Source organism: Arvicola amphibius, chromosome 4, assembly GCF_903992535.2.
Source record: "Arvicola amphibius chromosome 4, mArvAmp1.2, whole genome shotgun sequence".
NCBI classification, from domain to species: domain Eukaryota; kingdom Metazoa; phylum Chordata; class Mammalia; order Rodentia; family Cricetidae; genus Arvicola; species Arvicola amphibius.
The window spans coordinates 15,228,166-15,253,347 of NC_052050.1; the positions used below are offsets into that span (position 1 = coordinate 15,228,166).

A 25,182-nucleotide genomic window follows, 5' to 3' on the forward strand; every position below is an offset into this window, starting at 1 on the left:
TGGAAAAGCAGCTGGGTAACTGGACAAGGGGTGTGGCCATCTCTGCCCAATGGCTCTGGCCTTTCTCTGTCATCTGCTCCATCTGTTGACCAGGCCTGAGAAGTGTGCACAATACCAGAGACGCTGTGCCTGGGTCTTCTGTGAGAGGACTGGACTTGATGTCGCTCTGGGGGTCTGCCAGAGTCCCTGTCAGGGATCCATCAGTCTGTGTGAACGCTCTCTCTCTCTCTCTCTCTCTCTCTCTCTCTCTCTCTCTGTGTGTGTGTGTGTGTGTGTGTGTGTGTGTGTGTGTGTGTGTGTGTACATGTGCTTGTAGAGGCCAGAGGAGGGCATTGTCTGTCCTGTTTTATCGCTATCCACTCTACTTCTTAGAAACAGGTCTTTTTCTAAACCTAGAGCTCAGCTAGTGACCAACAGACCCAGCAACCCTCCAGTCTCTGCTCCCACGCCAGCACTGGTATTATATGTGTTCATGTGGCTACCCAGCTTTTTTCTTGAATGTTAGAAACCAAGCTCAGGTCCTTTGATGCACTTACCCACTGAGCCATCTCCAGCCCCATACTGGCCTCTCAGTGGTTGTGAGCGGCTGGGCCAGTGTTCTTTCTGTTTGCTGAAGGAATCATTCTTCTAAATCCATTTCCAATAACTAACCCAGCACAGCTCTTCTGTGGGGAACAGGCTGGGCAAATGGGACCAGGGGCCAGGAAAAACCAAGGGACTAGCTCAAGAGATGATCCACATACTGCCCATAAAACCCAAGGCTTCTGGAACACTTTCTTTCCCATACCCAGTTCATAAGTTCATAAGTTCATAATCAAAAACTGTCTCTGGGGGCTCAAACCCTGCCCTGCTGGAACTGCCCATCTCCTTACTCCCATCGCCTTTTCTGGTCTTCCCCGTTAGCATTCCCAGGTCTCCTGACACCACATACCTCCCATACCTTACATCTGCTTGTTCCACTGCATCTGGCCAGAGGTCTGGATTCCACAGAACCATGGGAGGAAGCTGCTGAAACCCTCTGCAGACCGGGTCCCTTCTGTGTTCCCTCTCCCAGCCCACTGCCAAGTACCTCATAAGTCGGAAAAGAAATCTTATGTCCCCACGGTCTTCCTTTCCCTTCTCTCCAGGCAGAGATGACAAACACAGACAGGGCCCATGTTCTTCTGAGATGGTCCCTGGCAGAGATGACAAACACAGACAGGGCCCACGTTCTTCTGAGATGGTCCCTGGCAGAGATGACAAACACAGACAGGGCCCACGTTCTTCTGAGATGGTCCCTGGCAGAGATGACAAACACAGACAGGGCCCACGTTCTTTTGAGATGGTCCCTGGCAGAGATGACAAACACAGACAGGGCCCACGTTCTTCTGAGATGGTCCCTGGCAGACATCATCAACACATCCCACCCACCCTTTAGCGCCGCGTCTTGCTGAAACCTCAAAGGTCTCCACACACATCCTTTGCTAACCAGTATCAGCCGATCCACACGGCAGCCACTGCCCTGCTGCAATTCATTTTCTAGATGTGCTTTAGGGCCTTCCTACCAGACCCTCATCCTGGTCCACCTGGAGATCCTGCAGTCGCAGGCAGTACAGGTTCTCTCTTTGTGTCCCTATAGGCTGAAGCCACACGGTTCCTGGACTTTGAACTGTCAGGACACTGGGGCATTGGCCCCAAACTCCCAAGACTGAAGCAGATCTGGTTTGTTTTCTGTTGATCCCGAAGGTGGCGCAACTTTTTGGAGAGAGGAGTGCACTGTGGAGGCTGGGGTGGGGGATGCTTCCTGCCCAGAACCTGTGCGGCAGCAAGCCCAGGTCTTGCAGGCACATCTCCCAGCCCCAACAAGACCTGTGCACCCACCTCCCTGGCCCAATCCCTGGGCAGGCAGGAAGTGAGGCGGACACAGTAGACCCAGAGAATTGGTGATCCCCAGAACCCCAGGACTACGGGCTGCAGCTGCCCCACTGCCTACCACCCTTCTGGCCCCTGAGCCCAGGATGCAAGGATGGCCAGCTCATCTCTGCCCACCCTGGTACCCCTGGGTCCCCACTGCCTGCGCCCCTTCACCCCCGAGTCCCTGGCAGCTATAGAGCAGCGGGCAGTGGAGGAGGAGGCCCGGCTGCAGCGGAATAAGCAAATGGAGATCGAGGAGCCTGAGCGGAAGCCACGCAGTGACCTGGAAGCCGGCAAGAACCTACCGCTCATCTACGGGGACCCCCCACCTGAAGTCATCGGCATCCCCCTGGAGGACCTGGACCCTTACTACAGTGACAAGAAGGTCCGGGTGTGGGAGGGCTCCCTCTTTCTGTGCCTCCTGTCCATCTGTCTGTCTGTCTGTCCTTCGGACTCAGTTTCTCTCTCTCCCCCAGACCTTCATTGTGCTCAACAAAGGCAAGGCCATCTTCCGCTTCTCCGCCACGCCTGCCCTCTACATGCTGAGCCCCTTCAGCATCGTCAGGCGTGTGGCCATCAAGGTGCTCATCCATGCATATCCTGCCCCAGTGGGAAAGGTGGGGAGGTTAGGGGTGGGCAGGAGACCTTCCTGTGCCCTCCTCTTCCCAGCTGCCTCCTCCCTCTCTTTCCTTGACCCACCCTCACGCTATTCAGCATGTTTATCATGATTACCATCCTGACCAACTGTGTGTTCATGACCATGAGCAACCCGCCATCTTGGTCCAAGGACGTGGAGTAAGTCGCCCTCCCCAGATTCCCTATTCCAGGTCCGTATCCCGAGGGCTCAGAGCGACACTGCTCTTGTCTTTCAGGAAAGACACACAGTCCCTGTGACCATTAATGCCTTAAGTCAGGGTGGGGGAGGGCATGCAATCACCCTCACCAACGTGCTCAGCCCTGGGTAGCCATATGCCATCTTGGTGCCCCTCCTCTAAGGCCCACAGCTGCCATGCGCGCGCGCACACACACACACATATCCAGGTGACATCCATGGCCCTGACTGGCCCTCTCCTTGTCAGGTACACCTTCACTGGGATCTACACTTTCGAGTCTCTTATTAAGATGTTGGCCCGAGGCTTCTGCATTGACGACTTCACATTCCTCCGGGACCCCTGGAACTGGCTGGACTTTAGTGTCATCACGATGGCGTAAGCGGGGCCCTAGGGCTGGGGTGGGAGCGGCCAGAAGGGTGAGCCCCAAAGGGGGCTTTGACAGGAGGGTGGTGGCCCGGGCCATGACTTGTACAGACTGAGCCACACCATCCAGGACATTTCCAAGGGCCCTGCCCAGAGGTCAGCGTACCCTCCTCATATCTTAGGGGACAGCCTAACACTCCGCCACACAGCCAGTGGGTGAGCAGGGCTGTCCTTGTCTCTCTGATCTCCAGCAGCAAGCTCAGCCTGTTCTTCTCAAATCTTGGGCTATAAGGGGAAATTTGGGGGTTATTTGACCCGCTGCCCCATTCCTTGTGATAATCCCCATTACAAGAATTCTTTGGGACTCCTCATTCTGGGCCCAGAGACACTTGATTTCTGCCCCACTTCTGACACCTCCACATAATACACACCTTAACTTCCCACTCAGGTATGTGACAGAGTTTGTGGACTTGGGCAACATCTCAGCCCTGAGGACCTTCCGTGTGCTGCGGGCCCTGAAAACCATCACGGTTATCCCAGGTATTGGGAGGTGTGGGGACCCTCTGCCTGGGGAACATGCCCCCTCCACAGTACTCAGGCCTAGAAGTGAACACTCAGGTTCTAAGAGTCTAACCTAGGCTAATGACAACACTTGGAGAACACACTTGGGAGCACTAGCATGGTGACATTTATTAGAATTTCTCTATGCTTTTGTGTAGTTCTGAGGGTCAGACAGCTGCCCATTGCATCTTCGAGGTCACTCGTCTCCAGGCAAAGCCAAGCTCAGCATAGAGGAGGTGCTCAGGAAAGGGTCACCATAGGAAGGCTTCAGGGAAGGCGCTATGAGGAGCAAAATCCGCCTCAGAGATGGAGTTGGTGGAGGCTCAGGCTGAGGCTCAGGGTGGAGTCGCTACCATCCCACCCTTCTCCCTGCTGACGCTTTCACCCTTGCCGTGCCCAGGGCTGAAGACCATTGTAGGAGCCCTGATCCAGTCCGTGAAAAAGCTGTCTGACGTCATGATCCTCACCGTCTTCTGCCTGAGCGTCTTTGCGCTGGTGGGGCTGCAGCTCTTCATGGGAAACCTGCGTCAGAAGTGCGTGCGCTGGCCCCCGCCCATGAACGACACCAACACCACGTGGTATGGTAATGATATGTGGTATAGTAATGATACGTGGTACGGCAATGACACGTGGTACGGCAACGACACTTGGAGCAGCCAGGAGAGCTGGGCCAGCAACTACACCTTTGACTGGGATGCTTACATCAACGATGAAGGTGAGAAGTGAGGCAGCCCTTGTCTTGGCTGCTTCTTGCAGAAGACATAAGCCTAGATCTATCACTGACCAGCTTGGCTAGCCTCCAATAGTTAGTCATGACCCTCAGAACCTTCTCTTATCACCGGGAAGTGGTGGTGCACACCTTTAATCACAGCACTTGGGAAGCAGAAGCAGGTGGATGGTCTACAGAGTGAATTCCAGGGCAACCAGCCCTGTTACACAGAGAAACCTTGTCTCCAAAAACAAGCAAAACAAAACAAAAAGATCCTCTCCTATCAAATGAAGTATGACAGAACTTCCCTCAAGGGTTAAGCAATGATGACACACTGTCTAAAACCCCGCACCTGCTGAGGTTGAGGAGATAGCTCAATCTATAAATGCTTGCCGTGCAAGATTGAGGACTCGAGGTCAATCCTCAGAACCCACATAAGCTTCCAGGCATGGTGGCACATGCCTGTGATTCCAGCACTGGAGAGGCAGAAACAGGCAGATCTCAGGGGCACCCTGTACAGTGAGCTAATCCTACCTCACTGGCAAACCCCAGGTCCCAATAAGAGACTCCCTGAAAAAAAAAAAGTGTGCAGTTGGTGCTGAGAAACAAGACCGAGTTTTCCCTGACACACACACACACACAGAGTTCTCGCTGTACAAAGACACAGTCCATCATCCTTCTGTAGCCTGGGCACTCTGCTCTTCTTCCCCATCTTCCCCATACTCCGTGCTCCCCTCCTGGTAGGGCTGCCAACGAGCGTGTCCTGTTCACATGCCTGTTCTTTATGGATACATGCAACACTCATACACATTCTCAGTCTCTGGTACTAACAGTGTCTGCATATTGGAATGGTGTTCATCCTTCACTGTGGCCCCTAGATTCTAACTCATCCCTACAGTTAAATAAGTGTGTGGTAACCTAATGTACACACAGACACATGACCCTTGCCCCTTGTTCAGCTCCTGGTGAGTTCTGACCTCATAACCAGAGTCAGTGCCAAGCCGGTGAGGTGAGACTTAGTGCTGAACCCCTGCAGTTTATCTACTGGAGAGCTTGGAATCTGGGACTGTTTGTTAAAGATGGGAGGGGTCACACATGGAGTATCTGTGTGGCCGCCTTGGTCACACAGGTCTGTCCACAGGTGCGTGTTGTATGCGTGTGTTTACTGTATGCGCATGTGTGGTAACATGTCTTCTTCGTGGCCTCTGGTTCCCAAAGGAAACTTCTACTTCCTGGAGGGCTCCAATGATGCCCTGCTCTGTGGGAATAGCAGTGATGCCGGGTGAGTTGTGGGGTATCCTGGGAAGTGGGGGTCCATTAGGACCATGCATCTGGAGTGGATAAGAGTGTGGGGGGAACCAGTGGTGTTTGGAGGACATATGGGGGATCCTCCACCCAGAGTTCTCCATCTGTCCTCAGCTCTCTCCCCTCCCTAATCCAGTCCCCCCTTTCACTACCAGGCACTGCCCCGAAGGTTATGAATGCATAAAGGCTGGACGGAACCCTAACTATGGCTACACCAGCTATGACACCTTCAGCTGGGCCTTCCTAGCTCTCTTCCGCCTCATGACACAGGACTACTGGGAGAACCTTTTCCAGCTGGTACAGCTGCCCTCGCTCTGCCCTGCTGCCCCAGACATACCCTCTACACCGCTGCTCCTCAGAGCCCACCCCCAATGGCCAGGTCCCCACTGCACCATCTCCTCCAGGGGACTCCCCTATGGGTTCTTATGAATACCTGGCTAGAGTCAAACCACAGTCCTTTTCTATTTTTGCTTTATGAACTGAGGTCTGGGCCTGCTATAGACTTGGACCCAAGAATCGACAAGCCTCAGAAAAACCATTAGGACAGCTCAGGAACTTAACTCTGCCCCCACACAATGGTAGTTCGCCCTCCATATCTGTGGGCTTCACTTATGTAGATGCAACCAATGACAGATAGAAGATACTTTTAAAAAATGGAGCGGGCAGTGATGGTGCACACCTTTAATCCCAGCACTCAGAAGGCAGAGGCAGGCAGATCACTGAGTTAGAGAGGTCAGTCTGATCTACAAAGCAAGTTCCAGGACAGTCAGAGCTACACAGAGAAACCCTGTCTTGAAAAACTAAACAAAAGGCTGGGACTATAGCTCAGTGGTAGAGTACTTGCCAAGTGTGTACAAGGTCCAGCAATGTGCAAGAGAGAGAGATAAAGAGAAGTATTTCAGCAGTGGTAACAATGGTAGCACACACCTTTAATCCCAGAACTCTGGAGGCAGAGGCAGGCAGTGAGTCTCCGAATTTGAGGCCATCCTGGTCTACAGAGTGATTGAGTTTCAGGACAGCCAGGGCTACACAAATCCTGTCTCAGAAAACCAATCAATCAATCAATAAACAAATAAAAAACAAACTAAACTAAAAGAGGAGAGAAGAGAGAAAGTATTTCAGATGAAAAAAATGTGCCTATACTGGAGACTCCTGTTTGGAGGACACACACAAATATCCTATGGGGAAAGATTTTGATTCCATAATTTAGAAGACCCAGCAACTGTACATGTAGCACTTACATTGTATTAGATACCATGGATCGTCTAGAGAGGACTAGAGGAGGGGGCTGTGCCTAGGTTGGATGCAAACACTACACCCTTTCCTTATATAAGGGGGATGAGCATCTACAGATCTTGGTATCCAAGGAACCAGTTCCCAGGATACCAAGGGATGCCTGCATTTGATGTCTACGGCTGGTAGAGCAGGTGGGTTGAGAAGGAATAATGGTGTCTTCTGACCTTTGGCAGTGTTTCTAACAAGATTAATAAAAACAGCAATCATAGATCTACAATCTGTTGAACAGTTCCTTGGTACCAGGCTCTGGGGCAAAGCAAGGTTTCAAGCCGTTTGCTATTTGTCCATCCTGGTTTTCTGACCTCAGAGTGCCTACCTGGTCTCCCCACGGCTCTGATCCGGGACACCAGAATGCCTAGGTCACTCACACGTATTTTGAGGTTCCCCAGAATATGGTTGAGTTGTGAAGGATGGACACACCTTGTCTTCAGACTCTGTGAGGGACCCCCTCCTTTGCCCACCTACCTAAGCAACAACCATGTAGAAGGACCCATGGAGGCCATGAGACCCTCCCTCCTTTTCCCCACATCCCCAGACCCTTCGAGCAGCTGGCAAGACCTACATGATCTTCTTCGTGGTCATCATCTTCCTGGGTTCCTTCTACCTCATCAATCTGATCCTGGCCGTGGTGGCCATGGCCTATGCTGAGCAGAATGAAGCTACCTTGGCTGAGGACCAGGAGAAAGAGGAGGAGTTTCAACAGATGCTTGAGAAATTCAAAAAACATCAGGAGGAGTTAGAAAAGGTGGGGATTCAGGCAGGGAGTTTGGGGTGAGGACCAAGGGTCTCCCTGGCCTTGGCCTGGACTGCTTAACTCCTGGCTCCTTCCAGGCAGGCTGGAGGAATATAAGGGCGGAGCAGGGGCAAGAGGGAAGGGTTATGGAGCAAAAGGAACAGAAAGGGGGCTGGAGAGATGGGTCAGTGGTTAAGAGCATTGCCTGCTCTTCCAAAGGTCCTGAGTTCAATTCCTGGCAACCACATGGTGGCTCAAAACCATCTGTAATGAGGTCTGGTGCCCTCTTCTGGCCTGCAGACATACACACAGATGGAATATTGTATATATAATAAATAAATATAAAAAAAATAATAAAAGGCCGGGCGGTGGTGGCGCACGCCTTTAATCCCAGCACTCGGGAGGCAGAGGCAGGCGGATCTCTGAGTTCGAGGCCAGCCTGGTCTACAAGAGCTAGCTCCAGGACAGGCTCTAGAAACTACAGGGAAACCCTGTCTCGAAAAACCAAAAAAAAAAAAAATAATAATAATAATAATAATAAAGGAACAGAAAGCTCCAGGTTGGGAGCTTTAGTGGAAGGGATACCTCAGTTTCCCCATCACACAGCGAGGAGTTTGGTACAGTGAACTGCAAACTTTCCTCCAGATTAAAGGTCTTTGTGCTTTCTGGGTTTTTGCTGAGTCAGAGGCAGGACCCCAGGTTGTACACGGGACAGCTTCCCGCTTTCTCATGTACTTATGACGTCTAGGGCCCAGCAGAGAATCAGGGATGAGAGTCTTCTGGGCCAAGGTCTTCAGTCCTTTTGTCCTTACCCCGTCCCTCCACCACCACTGAAGGCTGCCCCTTCTCTCCATGCACTAGATATGACATCAACTAAGATAAAGGCCTTTCATCCAAAAGGCTCAGTAAGAGTTTCTGAGAGTCAACGTGTCTATCCCCCTGCCTCAGAGTGAGACTTCTCATTCATTACCCCTGCTGACTTACAGGCTAAGGCTGCCCAGGCTCTGGAAGGTGGGGAGGCAGACGGGGACCCAGTCTACAACAAAGACTGCAATGGCAGCCTGGACACGTCCGGGGAGAAGGGGCCCCCAAGGCCGAGCTGCAGCGCAGACAGCGCCATCTCAGATGCTATGGAGGGTAAGTGTCCTGTGCCGCCATCCCCCCTCCCACTCTGCCTACGCTGCCCACCAAGCCTCTCAAGTCTCCTGAGATGCAGGGTGGGGCCTGCTTGGACCCAGCTTCAGGAGGGCAGTAACTTAATATTGACAGCAAAGAAATAAGCTGGGATAAATATAGTCCTGCAACCTGCTTCATTTCTGGCTGCAAGGCCAAGCCATTGCGGGAACTAGGGGCTTCCGGGAGGGTTTGGGGGCTGCCAAGGCAACGAGGAAGGACGGGCTAATAATATTAACCAGGAAGGCCTGGTGTTCCAGAACCTACTCCAGTGTTTCCTGGGTGAAGGTTAAAAGTCAATGTTTAAATTCCCCCAGGTAGCCGGGCGGTGGTGGCGCACGCCTTTAATCCCAGCACTCGGGAGGCAGAGGCAGGCAGATCTCTGAGTTCGAGGCCAGCCTGGTCTACAAGAGCCAGTTCCAGGACAGGCTCTAGAAACTACAGGGAAACCCTGTCTCGAAAAACCAAAAAAAATAAAATAAATAAATAAATAAATAAATAAATAAATAAATAAATTCCTTCAGGTAGAATTACAGACTCCCCACAAGTCCTGTGGTACCCCCAAGTCTCAGGAGAGGAATAAAGAAGTAGTAACAAGGGCTGGGCAGTGGTGGCGCACGCCTTTAATCCCAGCACTTGGGAGGCAGAAGCAGGTGGATCTCAGTGAGTTCGAGGCCAGCCTCATCTACAAAGTGAGTTCCGGGACAGCCAGGGCTGTTATACAGAAAATCCCTGTAGAAAGAGAGAGAGAGACAGAGAGAGAGAGAGAGAGAGAGAGAGAGAGAGAGAGAGAGAGAGAGAGAGAAAGAGAAAAAGAAAGGTATCTCTGACCCAGAGATGGAGGGTACCCCGCCACTTCCTAGGGCTTGCCTTGTTCTAAAGGCAGAGTCTGGGGTTCTTCAGGACTCTGTGACCCTTTATAGGGCTCCATCTCACACTTACCTCTGCATTCAGGTGACGGTGTTCTTCCAGGGAAAATGGTCCAGGAATGCTGGGCAGATTGCCCCAAGAAGCTCCCTGCATCTGTTTTCTCAGGCTTTAGATCTCAGATGCTAGGACACCTACAGAAGCCCAGGTAGACTAGCCTGAGATAGAGAGCCAAGGAAAGAGGTTCACTTTCTCATTCCTGGGTGGGACCCCAGCCCTACCCAGGTTCTCCAAGGGACTGCCACCTACCCTAATTTCTTTCACCTGCAAAATAGGTGGCACCAATAGTATTTGCCTCTTAAGTTTACAAAAGTAAGTACTGGAGAACCTGCCTAGGGGGAGGCTACTCCCATAGGCCTCAGAGGCCAGGTAAAGGAACAGACCCCAGAGATTGGGGGTAACAAGAATAAGGGTTTTCCAGAAAGTCACTCTAGAGGGAAAGGTGTTTATGCTGGGGACAGTCTGGGGTGACTAGTGTTACCAGCAGCAGGGAGGGAAAAGTTTCAGGAACTCTGGCCAGCAGCACTGAGGACTAACCCCCTAAGGTGTACCCCCTAAAGTGTACCCCTAGTGCTTCCTAAAGACTCTGGAACCCAGTCAGAGACCATGGTATGTCTTTTTCCTGACAGAATCCCAAACCCGAGAGGATGGCAGGTAGCTCAGCTCCAGATCACTAAGGGGAGGAAGGGTGTAGCATGGATAATAAAAACCCAGAGACAGATATTGGGGTCCAACCAGAAGATCAGAAAAGCAAAACAGCCAAGCCACTAGAGAGACTCTTTACCTCTTCCAAATCTTCAGACCAAAAGGGTGAGAGAGATCTTGTCTCCACCAATCCTCAAACTCCACACTCAACTAAATTCCTGTCTCCGCCCAGCCATATTGCTGGAATTAAAGTCATGTGACCCCAAGTGCTGGGAACACCTTTGCGTTAGACAGATTCAATCTTGTGTTGCCCAGGGTGGCCTTGAACTCAGCGACCTGTCCGCCTCTGTCTCCTGGGATTAAAGGTGTGAGCCACCACTCCCTGGCCTGTGTGGCTGACTAGTGTAACCGCTTTGCACTCTGATCTTCAGGCAAGCTTTATTTATTAAAACACAGAAAATATACCTCTATAGGAGGGCATTGTGGGGTGCAACAATGGGCTTGCTGAGGGCGCAAAGCAGAGTGCTGGGAGGGTTTCAGGATAAGACTTCTGAAGGAGGTGTGCTTTGAGGGGCTGAACTCTAAGAGGGCAGGGCTCGGAGGGAGGGGGCTTGTGGGTGGGATTTTGAGGGGCTGGTCCTGTGGCTAGAGAAGGCCTTACTGAGGGGGTGGGTACAAGAGTCAGAGCAAGCCGGGCGGTGGTGGCGCACGCCTTTAATCCCAGCACTCGGGAGGCAGAGGCAGACGGATTTCTGTGAGTTCAAGGCCAGCCTGGTCTACAAGAGCTAGTTCCAGGACAGGCTCCAAAGCCACAGAGAAACTCTGTCTCGAAAAAAACCACAAGAAAAAAAAAAAGAGTCAGAGCATAGGGAAAGCTGGAGCTTTGGCGGATGATGTCCTGTGAGGGATTCTGTGAGGAAGATGGCAGTGGGGTTCACCTTGCGAGCGACTGGAGTGTTGGGATGTGGAGTTCTAAAGGGTGGGAGATAGGAGCAGGAGCAACGGGCTAGAGGAGTAAGAGTCAAGCCGGGCAGAGACTCCTCATCAGACACCTGCCCCACCCCCACCCCCAGAGCTGGAAGAAGCCCACCAGAAGTGCCCGCCGTGGTGGTACAAGTGTGCACACAAAGTGCTCATTTGGAACTGCTGTGGCCCGTGGGTGAAGTTCAAGCATATCATCCACCTGATCGTCATGGACCCCTTCGTGGACCTGGGCATCACCATCTGCATTGTGCTCAACACTCTCTTCATGGCCATGGAGCACTACCCCATGACCGAGCACTTTGACAATGTGCTCTCCGTGGGCAACTTGGTAAGCAAGGGGCAGGAGAGGACGGGCGTCTGGAGAACAGGACAGAAGAGTGGGCCTGGCTGGGCTGTGTGGAAGCATAGGGGCACTTGGGGACAGCCGGCACAGGTCACACAGTGCAGAGGAGGTCTGGGGAATATGGCGATTGAGCTTCAAGGCATTTGGGAACCAGGAGAGTGGGGTGAGCTGAGACCAGGACTCCCGGAGGTCTGGGATCCAGGCCACATCTAGGAATTGGGGACGAGGGAGTAAGGGCGTGGAAATGGGTGGGGCTAGGTAACAAGTTTCTCAACTATCCTAGACTGCCATGGTCCTAAAAGAGACCAAGGGACTTGGGAGTGAGGGCATATAGCCAAAGACACCCAAATGCCGGGGGATCTACCTCACCCCAGAGACCTCCTGTTCTCCAGCCCCACCGAGTGCTCTCCCGAGCCCTTTGCTGCCCAGCTATTGTTGACACGCTCTGATCCCACTGCTTATCCCTGCCCATTAGGGGCATTAGCACCTCGTAGCCCGCCCCACTGGAGCCTGACAAAGGGAAAAGCCACTGCCTCCTCCTCCAGTCCTGCTCCACCGCACCACACCCTCCCCAATTCCCTTTGCAGTCCCTCCCACCCCACCCACCCACCCACCCACGGCAAACGGACAAGAGGCTCCGAGGCTCCCGTTATTCCAGGGAGAGGCAAGTTCAGAGAGTGTGCCATGTGAGGGAAGGTTGGGATGGTACCAGCACTGGGTAGGGGGCATAAGAACCATGGCATCAGAATCCCCAGTCTTCAAAGCAGGTATGTCCATCTTGTGAAGATGCCCAAAGCAGCCATGGCCAGGCTGGGCAAGAGAGGCAAGGGCACAGCTGCCAGGGTGTGGTGATGGGCAGGACCTGTCTGCCTGTCTACCCAATATCCACACTGTGTTGCTTGTTTGGGCACCTGCTATGGCCAGAAACGGCTCTTGGGAGGGACCCAATGTGTACCTAGGCATGCTGTTGACCCAAAGCAGCTGACGCCTAGTAAGAGGGGAGCTATGCCGGTGAAGTTTAAGGGACTGTGAGGCCCTTGGGTGCCTGTTCTGAGGTCGAGGAGGCAGAGCTAACCTTCTTACTGATTCCATCCCTTTCAGTCCCTGCCAAGATCCAAGGCTTGGTTGAGGGTGTGGCTCATTTGGTACAGGGCTTACCTAGTGTGCAAGCCTTCCTAGGCTCCCTTCCCAGCACTGAATAAAGCCAGGCATGATGACACATGCTTGTAATCCTAGCACCCGGAAGGTGGAGGCAGGAGCAATAGAAGTCCATGGCCACCTTCTGCTGCATAGTGAGTTCAAGGCCAGCCTAAGCTACATGATACTTGTTTCAAAATCAATAGGCAAAGTTTGCTAGCTCCTGGGGTTAGATATATGTAGGGAGGCTGGGAGTACAGAGGAGAAATCCTGAGCTGAGACCACAAGGAACTGAGCGGCACGAAGGGATCTAGGGTGCACCTCTCTGAGCCTCAATTGCTCATCTGTCCAGAGAGTGTGATAATCCCTCCAGCTTTGTAAGACCTGCATGCCAACGAGGTCAGTGTGGATTAGATGGCACTTCATGAATGTTAAATGTTAGGATCAGGTTGAAGACCCAGGAAGTTAGTGGCTTGACCATGGTCACAGGTCAGAAATGGGTAGGAATGGGTCTATGTTGTACCCACATAGGCATATGACATGGCCTTTGTACCTGCCACCATATGCCACACATAGGCCATGGGTACCAGTCTCTACCTCTCTTCAGGGCCCTCAACCCTGACCCTTGGGGAGATCTCCCAAGGCCCCTTTCTCCGTGAGGCTCTGTGACAGGGGTTTCATGTCCCATCCCACCCACCCCTCCAGGTCTTCACGGGCATTTTCACTGCAGAGATGGTGCTGAAGCTGATCGCCATGGACCCCTATGAGTATTTCCAACAGGGCTGGAACATCTTCGACAGCTTCATTGTCACCCTCAGCCTGGTGGAGCTGGGCCTGGCCAACGTGCAGGGGCTGTCGGTGCTGCGTTCCTTCCGTCTGGTACACAAGACCCAGGGGTTGAGGGGGGATGGGAGGAGAGACCCTAAGAGGGTGTATGCTACCTGGCTCCTCAGAACTAGAAAAGAGAGTCCTCCCTTCCTATTACACAGGGCTGGGGTGGGGGACCTGACGTTAATAAACTGACATTAGGTGACGTCGGGCAGCAATGGAGCTGACTTCAGCCCCGTGTTATAGGCCTGACGAAAGACAAAACCACGCTTGGGACTTAAGAATTACTATTTTTTTTTCTCTCTACCCCTTGAAGTTCAGTCCTGTTTTGTTTTGTTTAACTTTATCATGTGGGCTTTCAAGCATACAGTAAAAAAAAAAAAAAATGACTCTTTAGGTGCCTGTCACCCACCCCCAACAGCCACTAGTGTAGTATAATTTTATCTTTACAATTTTTCCAAGTTTATCTATGTGTGTCTGTATGCCTCATGTCTGTTGCCAGACATAAATCACATGTATCTACATGCTATCACGTGTAGAGGAAGAGCCAGAAGAGGATGTGAGGCCCCCTGGAGTTGGCGTTACAGGTGGTTAGGTACTGCCGAAGATGGGCGCTGGGAACTGGACTTGGAGTCTCTGGAAAAGCAATTAAGAGCTCCTACCTGCTAAGCCATCTCCCCACATGCTGCAGTTCTTTTTTCATCTGTCCCATCTTTTTTATTGCAGGGGGGAAGGGGTGGTAAAGCAAATTCTGGTATCCAATCTCACCTGTAAATACTTTAGTCTGTATCTTTAATGGATAAGGCCTTTTCCCCCCTTTTTAACATGGATGCCAGGAGGCTATAGGACACAAAGACCCCCTCATTAACAGAGGCAGAGCAAAGCCTTGCTCATCAGGAGGATGGGGTTTAAGACTGTTGAACACTGAGCTTTCTCCTGAGGCTCCCTGGGGTTGGCTGGTGGTCCCTAAGCCTCATTCATTCTCGTGTTTCCCCCTGCCTGGCAGCTGCGTGTCTTCAAGCTGGCCAAGTCATGGCCAACACTCAACATGCTCATCAAAATCATTGGCAACTCAGTGGGTGCGCTGGGCAACCTGACACTGGTGCTGGCCATCATCGTCTTTATCTTCGCCGTGGTGGGCATGCAGCTGTTTGGCAAGAGCTATAAGGAATGTGTGTGTAAGATAGCCTCAGACTGCACCCTCCCCCGCTGGCACATGAACGACTTCTTCCACTCCTTCCTCATTGTCTTCCGCATCCTCTGCGGGGAGTGGATCGAGACCATGTGGGATTGCATGGAAGTGGCCGGCCAGGCCATGTGCCTCACCGTCTTCCTCATGGTCATGGTCATTGGCAACCTGGTGGTAAGTAAGCTATTTCGAGAGCTTCCTGACTCTTACACGGGAACTACACGAAGCGTGTCCAGTTCCTCTCTTTCTCACTTTGAGGGGCTTGTTTATTTTGGGGAGAGTTGTACAAAGTCATTGGCGTTTAGATCTCTATAGCCAGGCCTTGCAGTGGTGGACTGCATATGCCAGCATTCAGGAAGCTGAAACAGAGGATCTCTGCAAGTTCAAAGACAGCCTGACTTACTCAATGGGTGCCAGGGCAGGCAGTCTGGGTTCTATAGCAAGACTGTCTTAAGATAAACAGTGGGGGCTGGAGAGATGGCTGGGCAGTTGCAACCAGTTGCTGCTTTTGCAGAGGACCTGGGTTCAATGTCCAGCACTCACATGATAATTCCTAACCATCCTTAATTCCAGTTTCAGTGGATCAGTGTCCTGACCTCCGTGGGCACCAGGCACTCATGTGATCCTCATATAAACTTGCAGGCAAAACATACATAAAATAAAATGAACAAATCTAACTTTAAAAAGTTTTCGCCAAGCAGTGGTGGCACACACCTTTAATCCCAGCACTCGAGAGGCAGAGGCAGGCGGATCTCTGTGAGTTCGAGGCCAGCCTGGTGTACAGCGTGAGTTCCAGGACAGCCAGGGATACACAGAGAAACCCTGTCTCAAATCCTCCCACTGCCCAAAAAAAGTTTCCACCTTCTATGGCTACCGCCTGAAAATGGTGGTATTGTGAGACCTCTCTCAGTGAGCTTCAGCGTTTTATGCTCAACCATCTGCAGGGCTTTTTTAAAATGGGTTTCTGGCACCAGCCCTAGAGTTCTAGACTCTGCAAAGTCTAGAACATAGCCTGGGAATCTGTTTCATCTGAGTACCACATGCTGCTGCTGTCTCTGGCTCAGGGACAGTGTTGGTTTGAGACTCACTGTATAACCCAAACTGGCCTAGAACTGTCATCAATCCTCCTGCCTCAGATACCTGAGTGCCGTGATTACAGGTGTGTACTATGCCTGGCTTATAGGCTGTATTTTTATGTGTGCATGCGAGCGCGTGTGTATGTATGTGTTTGCATGTGTGTGTGTGTGCACATACATGAGCGCGCTCATGCTCACCTGTTCCCGTGTGTACAGGTGCACACATGTGCACGTGAGCATGTAAACCAGAGATCAACTTCAGGTGTCATTCCTTGGGAGCCTTCCACCTTGTTTATATGTGTCATGTATGTGTGTATTAGTATGTACATGTGTGTGCAGGTGTGCATACACATGTATGCACGTCTGTGGAGGTCAGAGGTTGATATGGAGGGGTTTCCTTGATCACTCTCCAACTTATCTTCTTCTTTTTTTAGTAATTTATTTTTACTTTATGTGCATTGGTATTTGGCCCACATGTACCTCTGTGTGAGGGAGTTAAATTCACTGGGACTTAACTTACAGACAGTTGTGAGCTGCCATGTGGGTGCTGGGAGTCGAACTCTGGTCCTCTGGAAGAGCAGTCAGTGCTCTTAACCACTGAGACATCTCTCCAGCCATCTCCTCCTCTCTTCTGAGACAGGGTCCCTGATTGATCGGCAGACTGGCTGGTCAGTAAGCTCCAGAGATCTGCATGTCTCTGCCTATCTGGACCCCCACCCCCACCCCAGCTTAGGGTTTACAGATCTGAGTGGTCACATATCTTTTCTCATGGATTCTGGGGATGCTAGCTCAGGCCATCCCACTCCTGTGGTAGACACTCTACTTCCCAGCCTTGCAAGCTGTATTTTGAGGGAACTGATGTAGGATGGCAGACAGCCCTGCCTTCCCCACTATTGCTGTCTGTGTGATATTGAACCATAGCTACTCTCCAGTCAGGCTGGGGTCTCTATCAAAGAAAAGACAAGGAATTCATAACTCCTGAGGTCACTGGGATGGTTGACCTCACTAGTATGTAGAAAGATGTGGCATAGAACGGGACCAGGACCCCATGAAGGTTTTCTTCCACCTTCTTTGGCTCTATTCCCTGCCTCTGGTCCTGTGGTCTGGAAAAAAGAATCAATCCAGTGCTAGGAAACCCATAAATGATGGAACTCCTTCTATTTTGCCCCTTTCTGTAGCCTAGGGCTTAGTGTGTGGGGCCGTGCATGGCAGAGATGCAGGCTGGACAGGCGAGGCTCGTGGTCCAGCTGGCCAGCTTTTCTGTGGCTGGGCCTGTCGATTCTTCCTCTTCTTGGGGTAGAGGTCAGGTCACTCCCATCAGAGCTCCTTAGTGCTGCTCCTAACTGTCCCCTGCGGTGGCCGACACTTGCCCTGGGCAACAGTGGGTGGAGGAGACCTTCATATCCTCACAAAGGCTGGAGGAATCCGTGGGCTGCTGGGTCAGAGCTTCTCAGATATCGCTGAGCTCTGGCTAGGGGCAGAGGCTGATGGGGGAGGGGGTGTCCCATCAGCTGGAGGAGACTGTGGGACAGCTACAGTCTGGGAGAACTCAGGACTGCAGTTCCTAGGAGGAGATCTGAGAGAATGGGGAGAAAGAGTAGCTTACTGGGCCAAACTTAGAGTGGACATGCTTGAAGGAATTATTTGTGAGCGTAGATTTAAGACCACGGCAGCTAAAATAGTCCATAGCAGGGGCCTCTCTCTGCACAAGGGCAGTCAAGAACATTTTGTGTCTGTCCCCCCGCCCCCTTTTTTTTCTTTCTTTTTGAAGTGAAGTCTTCTTTTGCAACCACAACTGTCCTTGAACTCAGGCTACTCCTGCCTCAACTACTCAAGTATTGAGATTACAAGCATGCAAACAAAACAAAACAAAACAAAAACAAAAACAAAAACAAAACTGTATGTGAAAGAGAGAAAGAGAAAGAGAAGAGAGAACAGGACCGCTTTTGGGAGGTCGACTCTGTTTCCGCAATGGAATCTGATAATCAGGTCCTTAGGTTTCTGTGGCAAGTTCTTTTACACCCTGAGCTATCTCACTGACACATGCCCAGCAATAATTTTAACCACTTTTTTCTCGGTTTTCCTATCTGGAAAATAAGGACGTGGGTGATGGCAATCATGAGGGTTACCCAGCACAGGCTCACTGCTTAGCCTCTAAGTTCAGAGGTCAGAGGTTACAGGTGGGTCGTTTTAGGTTAGCAATTGTTATAATAAAATCAGTAAACCACCTCCTCTTGGGGAAGGGGAGGCTCCAGCCGTTAGCCTTAAGCTGCTGGTAACCCTCCCCCACACCCCGGGGGGGGGGGGCGGAATACTGTCTCGACAGTATCTCTAGAGGATGCCCAGAGATGCCCAGCTCCTGAGATGCTGGGTTGGGACTAGAACCTGGGTCTGTAACTCTGATAACTGTGACACCAGTTAGGCTGGCAGGCATCACGGTACCCTTGATGCTGCTGGCACCACTTGTTCAGCGTTTGCCCTGAGTCCTGTGCTCAGTCCTCGTCAGCACCTGAGGACGGGCAGACTGATGTGTCTGTTTCAGAGATCAAGAAGCAAGGGCTCAGAGCGAACTAAGCCAAGTTTTCTGGCTCCAGAATCTACAGTCGTGGCATCGCGCTGCCTCTGTGTACTGGTCCATATGCATGCGCACGTGCGTGCGTGCGCGCACACATACACACACGCCCCCCCCCCCCCGCCCTACACCCCCTCCTGACTGACTCATCCAGCCCAGATCTGTGACTCTCCCAGTTGACGCAGAGGGCTTGCAGCAGCCCAGGGAGACAGTGTGCTCATTTCCTTGGGCACGGTCCCCTCTGACCCCTCTCCCTCTCAGGCTTCAGAGAAGCAGGTGTCTGCCAGTGGGCACCAGGGCACCCTGCCAGCATTCATGAGTTCTCATACCCTCTGCATCCACGGCACTTGATCACTTCCTCTAGGTTAGTGTGAAGAAGTGGAAGGGATGAGGACATGGGTACCCCACCCCAAAGAGCACCCAGAGAGACTACCCTCCCTCTCCTGCCCCCCCTCCCCTTTGCCTGAGAAGGCTATTTCTGTCCTGGGCAGAAGCCGTGCGCAAACCCTGCTGACCCAGAGAGCAGCTAATTCCCATCTCAAATGTGTTTCTGGCAACTGGATGTCCCCTCCCCAAAGGGAGAAGAAAGACCAGTAAATGTGGGTGGGGGCAATAGCAGGAAGCTATGGGGTGTAGGGTGGTGACCCCAAGCACATTCCTCTGAATATAGTTTTTAAAGATCCTATATTAGCCTGGTACTTAAGGCAAGGATGGGAAGACCTTGGAGGACACTGGTAGCGCCAGGCAGTGCGACACATGAAGAGAGTCAAGGACAGTAGATTCTCACACATAAGCTCCCTTATTCCCTCATGCCCAGGATAGTAAGACCTTGGCTATGCCCTTGGCAGGCAGAAGCTATGACCTCCTACCCCAGACAGCTTCACCGTCATCTTGCTGTTCAGAGATGGGAGGGCTGGCAGGAGGAAGGACCGCCATATTGCAAGCCTCCCAGGATGCAGGCCATCTTGTAGTATGAAGGAATGGTGCCCTCTGAGGTTGTATAATGACACTAGAAACCCGAGATCTAGTCCTGGCTATGCTGTCTGTCTTAGGACGAATCATTGCGCCTCTCTGGGACTCAGTTTTCTTATTTACAAAATGCTGACCCAGCCTCGGAGTTGATCGTTTAATCCCTATGCCTTGCACAATTATCTATTGCTACAAGTGTGATAGCAGCCAGTTTGAGTACCTATTAAATCTTCTATCTGTATGTTTTTTTAACAATCACAATGTGCTGGAATTACCTTCATTTTACAGATAAGGAAACTGAGGGAGCAGATGACCTAATATACTGACGTGTAGAGTTGGGTAGCTTGGTGCCAAAACTTATCCCCTAGTTTCTATTGCCACCTATACCCATGGTATGGAATTTGCTTATACTAGGCTGTGGGCTCCCTGGGGTCACCTGGCAGGTATATAGTCGTTGTTCCCTGGAAAATAAAATGGAGGGAATGGATGGGTTGACCAGCAGCCTTTTAAGACCCAGTCCGCATTAGGATGGTGGTGGCACATGCCTTTAATCCCAGTGGTCAGAAGGCAAAGGCAGGCAGATCTCTGGGTTCAAGGCCAGCCTGTTCTCCAGAGTGAGTTCCAGGACAGCCAGGGCTACACAGAGAAACCTTGTCTGGTAAAGCAAACAAAACAATAACAAAAAAAGTGATTCCTAGAAGTCTCAGAAGCTTGGACTTGGCCTTTGTTCTTTAGTGGACAGTAAGATCTTTGTCACCCAGCGTACTCCCCTTTGTCACCCAGTATACCCCCCTGTCACCCAGTGTACCCCCTTGTCACCCAACGTACCCCCCTTGTCACCCAGTGTACCCCCTTTGTCACCCAGTGTACCTCCCTTGTCACCCAGTGTACCCCCCTTGTCACCCAGTGTACCCCCTTGTCACCCAGTGTACCCCCCTTGTCACCCAGTGTACCCCCCTTGTCACCCAGTGTACCCCCCTTGTCACCCAGTGTATGTCCATTGTCACCTAGTGTACCTCCCTTGTCACCCAGTGTACCCCCTGTCACCCAGTGTACCTCCCTTGTCACCCAGTGTACCTCCCTTTGTCACCCAGTATACCCCCTTGTCACCCAGTGTACCTCCCTTGTCACCCAGTATACCCCCTTGTCACCCAAGGTACCCCCCTTGTCACCCAGTGTACCCCCTTGTCACCCAGTGTACCTCCGTTGTCACCCAGTGTACCCCACCTTGTCACCCAGTGTACCCCCTTTGTCACCCAGCATATCCCACCTTGTCACCCAGTGCACCTCCCCAACCCTGTCACTCGATGCACCTCCCCAAACCCTGTCTCTGTAAGGGCATTGTCATCCAGTGCATCTCCCCAATCCTGTCACTGCTTTGGGCAGCAGGGTCCCACGACAGAGGTGAGCCTCAGTTTCCACATCTGTAAGGTGGGACTGACATTAGTAGCCCTCCTGCTGCCAATCATGAACACCCCACCTGATGACATCCTTTTATATTTATTTATGTTTTTATTTTTGAGACAACGTCTCTCTACGCAGTCCAGGCTGTCCTGGGACACACTATGTAGACCAGGCTGGCCTCAAACTCACAGAGATCTGCTGCCTCTGCCTCCTGAGGGCTGGGATTAAAGGTGTGCACCACCACACCCCAGATTGACTTCATTTAATATTATGTGAGCCAGATGTGGACGGACATGCCCATTGCTGAGCTACTCTGGAGACTGAGGGAGGAAGACTACTCGGGTTTAGTACTACCACACCTGGCAGACGGCACCTTTTTAAGGGCCCAACACGAGGCAGTTCTGCTGTACAGTTCTGAGGACCCCATGTGGGATGAAGGTGGTGTCCCCCAGACCCTGGCTGGCCTGAGACCCTCTGCCCCTTGACTTTCAGGTTCTGAATCTGTTCCTGGCTCTCCTGTTGAGCTCCTTCAGCGCCGACAGCCTGGCAGCGTCAGATGAAGACGGCGAGATGAACAACCTGCAGATTGCCATCGGACGCATTAAGTGGGGCATCGGCTTTGCCAAAGCCTTCCTCCTGGGGCTGCTGCACGGCAAGATCCTGAGCCCCAAGGACATAATGCTCACCCTCGGTGAGCCCGGGGGTGCTGGGGAGACGGGGGAGAGCTCTCCTGAGGATGAAAAGAAGGAACCGCCCCCAGAAGATGAGAACAAGGAACTGAAGGATAATCATATCCTGAACCACGTGGGCCGGAGCGATGGCCCCCGCCCCAGCATCGAGCTGGACCACCTCAACTTTATCAACAACCCCTACCTCACCATCCAGGTGCCCATTGCCTCTGAGGAGTCCGACCTGGAGATGCCCACAGAGGAGGAGACTGACACATTCTCGGAGCCTGAAGACATTAAGGTGAGGCCATTGAGGGTCTGGCTGCGGGGGTCGGCAGCCAATAAGACCCAGCTTAAAATTTTTACTTAATTTTAAACAAGTTGTAAAACTTTTTTGACCTTTAGTTTCTCCGTCGGTGAAAGGTTCTTGGCTCACACCTAGTGAGCAATCTGTGACTCTTAGTTTAGGCACCGGGATTGCTACAATGGGCCAAGCCAAAGCTCTTCCTGGGCCCTTCCTGCCACCGGGTGGCATGGCATTCTTGGACAGATGCTATCTGTGGAACTCCAGCTCCACCACTGGGGACCCAAGAGCGCTCTCTCGCTCTCTCTCTCTCTCTCTCTCTCTCTGTTTTTTACCCTGAAACTTATTCTGTGGACCAGGCTGGCCTCACTCACAGAGATCCACCCCTGTCCCCCGAGTGATGAAATTAAAGGCATGCACCACCATGCCTGGCTCCAACAGGTCGCTCTTAAATAGGCCCCCTGGGTTCGAAGGCCCTGCCAAGTCTCTGCCCCAAGTAGGTTCAGATCTGATCTATAGCCCCAAGGACCCCTACTGGCTGAAACTGGCACAATCCCTTATGTTTACATAGAATTCCTCTGCGGCTGTTCCAGACTTCCTAGTGTAGGACAGGGTACCAGGTCCAGGCCAGGGATCTAAGGACAGGAGCAAGGGACCCCAGTGGGAGTCTGGAGACAAGAACAAGACAGAGCCCTGATCCACTCAGCCCTGCTGGCCTAAGAGAGCTCGCTTCTCCTGGCTCTCCCTTTAGGGGCTTAGGGGGTTACTGAGACACAGGTGGGGGTCACCCTCAGAGTCTGGGGTACCCTGTCAAAGCCTCTTACCCTTCCTGCAGTCCTAATAGGAAAAGGATGAACACGTGATGGAAGGGACACTACCCACCCCACCCTGCAACCCTGGGCCTGGCAGGGGCATCTATAATGAACTTTGCTCTAAAGCCTCTTGATTCCTTATCCCAACCCCCAGTACACACCAGTATGTGGCATGTTGACTTACTAGGGGCTTGAATGCCTGCTGTGCTATAAATACCCCCAGGAAACATGGCACCAACCTCGACCTCGGTATGAGGAACTCGGTGGAGGAAGGGCAGGCTAGAGAGGGGCACCTCCGTGACTTTGGAAGGCAAGAGGTCTGAGGAGAAAGCAGAGCTTCAAGGGTCATAATGGAAGCTGACAATCAAGGATGAGGCCAGCAGTTCAGTGAATGCCCTGACTGGCCAAATGCTCCAAGCCTCAGTTTTATTTTCTGTCAACTGGCAACACGACCTGCCCACCCTTGGTTTTCTGGCTAGTACACTGGATACGGAGCTACAACACACACACACACACACACACACACACACACACACGGAAGGGGCTGCCCAATTCATCTTTCTCTTTAGAGATTTCACCATAAAGAGTCTCCGTGAAGCATGGAGCCAGCCGAGAATCTGGCCTGGCCGCCCCAGGAGGTTGAAGGAGGCCTAGCAAGGCCAGAGAGAGCTCCAGCCCCCACACCCTGCCCCCACCGTGATCAGATTCCCTTGGCGCCACACTGGAGTCTTGGCAGGGGAGAATTTTCCATCCCTTCTGGATCTCTCAGCCAAACAGACCCTGGGGGTGGAAAGGCTTGGACTCCGGGGGTGCTGTATGCCTGTTCAATGTGGGCACCGTGTGCCTGCTCTCGGCAGCTGTGGCAATCCAGATCTATCTTGGCTCTAGTTCTTACCCTTGGCCCTTTAAAAGCACCTCCAGGCCTCTCTTCTTCTGCTGACCCCCTTCATATACCCCCATACCTCCCAGGACCTCACTGGGCTGGGCCCCCATCTAGCATCCTTAGCCTATCCCCTGTCCTCATGGGGCCATGAGGACAGAACTGAGGACATCCTTGTCACTAGGGTGCTTTTGCAGTGCTAGATTTGCAAGGGCTGAGTGAATGGATGGATGGATGGATGGATGGATGGATGAATGAAACCTGCTCCACTCTCCTCTCCTTTCCCTCTGGTCTCCCATACTACCCTACCTATTGGGAGAATAAGGGGATCTCTTGGGACCCAGGAATCACATGCCCTGTGGTCCCCACAGAAGCCACCACAGCCCCTCTACGATGGGAACTCCTCCGTCTGCAGCACGGCTGACTACAAGCCCCCTGAAGAGGACCCTGAGGAGCAGGCTGAGGAGAACCCTGAGGGGGAGCTGCCTGAGGAATGCTTCACTGAAGGTGAGAGCCATCGACAGACCGACCCCACACCCAGGCCAGAGGAGGGCAACAGTCCTGTTCAGCTTGCCTTACCTGGGAGCCAACAACCGAGCCCGAGAAGCGTTTCTACCGGAGCGCCTAGGCTGGGTGACAAGGGGGAAGCGTGAGGCAGCTGGCACCCTGAGCTTGCTCGTGAAGCATCTTCCCTCCGAGTCCATCTTAGCAGCAGTGGACACATGGATCCATGCTGCAGAAACAATACCTGAGCCCCCAGTGTGAGCCAGGTGGAGCCAGGTGTGGGGAGGGGGTGGGGCCCTGGTCTCAGGGCAGTGTGACAGAGGATGGGAAGTTGCCTTCTGAAACACCCCATGGCCCATGACATGTACCATTCTGCTTCCCAGCCTGCGTGCAACGCTGCCCCTGCCTCTATGTGGACATCTCCCAGGGCCGTGGGAAAATGTGGTGGACGCTGCGCAGGGCCTGCTTCAAGATTGTCGAGCACAACTGGTTTGAGACCTTCATTGTCTTCATGATCTTGCTCAGCAGTGGAGCCCTGGTAGGTACCCTCCCCCAGGGGACAGTGTGGGAGCAGAAGCAGGTGCCTTGCTCCCCGAGAATGGGTGCATGCAAACAGGACACTTCCAAACCTGGGGACTCTAAAGGGGGACTTACCTATATTTCTGGGAGATGTTGGGAGATGTTCTAGAAGGCATTCTCTCTCTCTCTCTCTCTCTCTCTCTCTCTCTCTCTCTCTCTCTCTCTCTCTCTCTCTCTCTCTCTCTCTGTCTCTCTGTCTCTGTCTCTGTCTGTCTGTCTGTCTCTCTCTCTCTGGTGTGTATGTATGCATATTTGTATGTGTGTTTGTGTGCATGCATGTAGAGGTGAGAGGTAGATGGTAGGTGTCTTTCTCAGCTTTCTCCACCGTTTGCATTGCTGCAGGGTCTCCCACTGAACTCAGAACCCACTGTTTGGGCTAGGGTAGCTAGGCATCTTGCTCCAGGGATCTCCTGTCTCCGTCTCCTGAGAACTGGGATTACAAGCAGGCTGCCACTTCTATCTAGCTTTGATAGGTTCTGGGAATCTGAACTCTAA

At 52.3% G+C, this 25,182-nt stretch overlaps 1 protein-coding gene across 1 annotated transcript in view; it reads left to right on the forward strand.

The window, feature by feature from the left end:
- Nucleotides 1-2,005: 2,005 nt before the first annotated feature.
- Nucleotides 2,006-25,182, forward strand: part of Scn4a (sodium voltage-gated channel alpha subunit 4) — a 30,631-nt gene continuing 7,454 nt past the window's right edge. Inside the window, exons 1-16 of the mRNA XM_038325640.1 lie at nucleotides 2,006-2,278; nucleotides 2,370-2,488; nucleotides 2,599-2,688; nucleotides 2,973-3,101; nucleotides 3,538-3,629; nucleotides 4,051-4,365; nucleotides 5,578-5,641; nucleotides 5,820-5,961; nucleotides 7,496-7,705; nucleotides 8,680-8,830; nucleotides 11,512-11,750; nucleotides 13,608-13,781; nucleotides 14,737-15,093; nucleotides 21,433-21,909; nucleotides 23,976-24,111; nucleotides 24,492-24,646. Coding sequence (XP_038181568.1) covers nucleotides 2,006-2,278; nucleotides 2,370-2,488; nucleotides 2,599-2,688; nucleotides 2,973-3,101; nucleotides 3,538-3,629; nucleotides 4,051-4,365; nucleotides 5,578-5,641; nucleotides 5,820-5,961; nucleotides 7,496-7,705; nucleotides 8,680-8,830; nucleotides 11,512-11,750; nucleotides 13,608-13,781; nucleotides 14,737-15,093; nucleotides 21,433-21,909; nucleotides 23,976-24,111; nucleotides 24,492-24,646 — 3,123 coding nt within the window. The remainder of the gene's footprint in view (nucleotides 2,279-2,369; nucleotides 2,489-2,598; nucleotides 2,689-2,972; nucleotides 3,102-3,537; nucleotides 3,630-4,050; nucleotides 4,366-5,577; nucleotides 5,642-5,819; nucleotides 5,962-7,495; nucleotides 7,706-8,679; nucleotides 8,831-11,511; nucleotides 11,751-13,607; nucleotides 13,782-14,736; nucleotides 15,094-21,432; nucleotides 21,910-23,975; nucleotides 24,112-24,491; nucleotides 24,647-25,182) is intronic.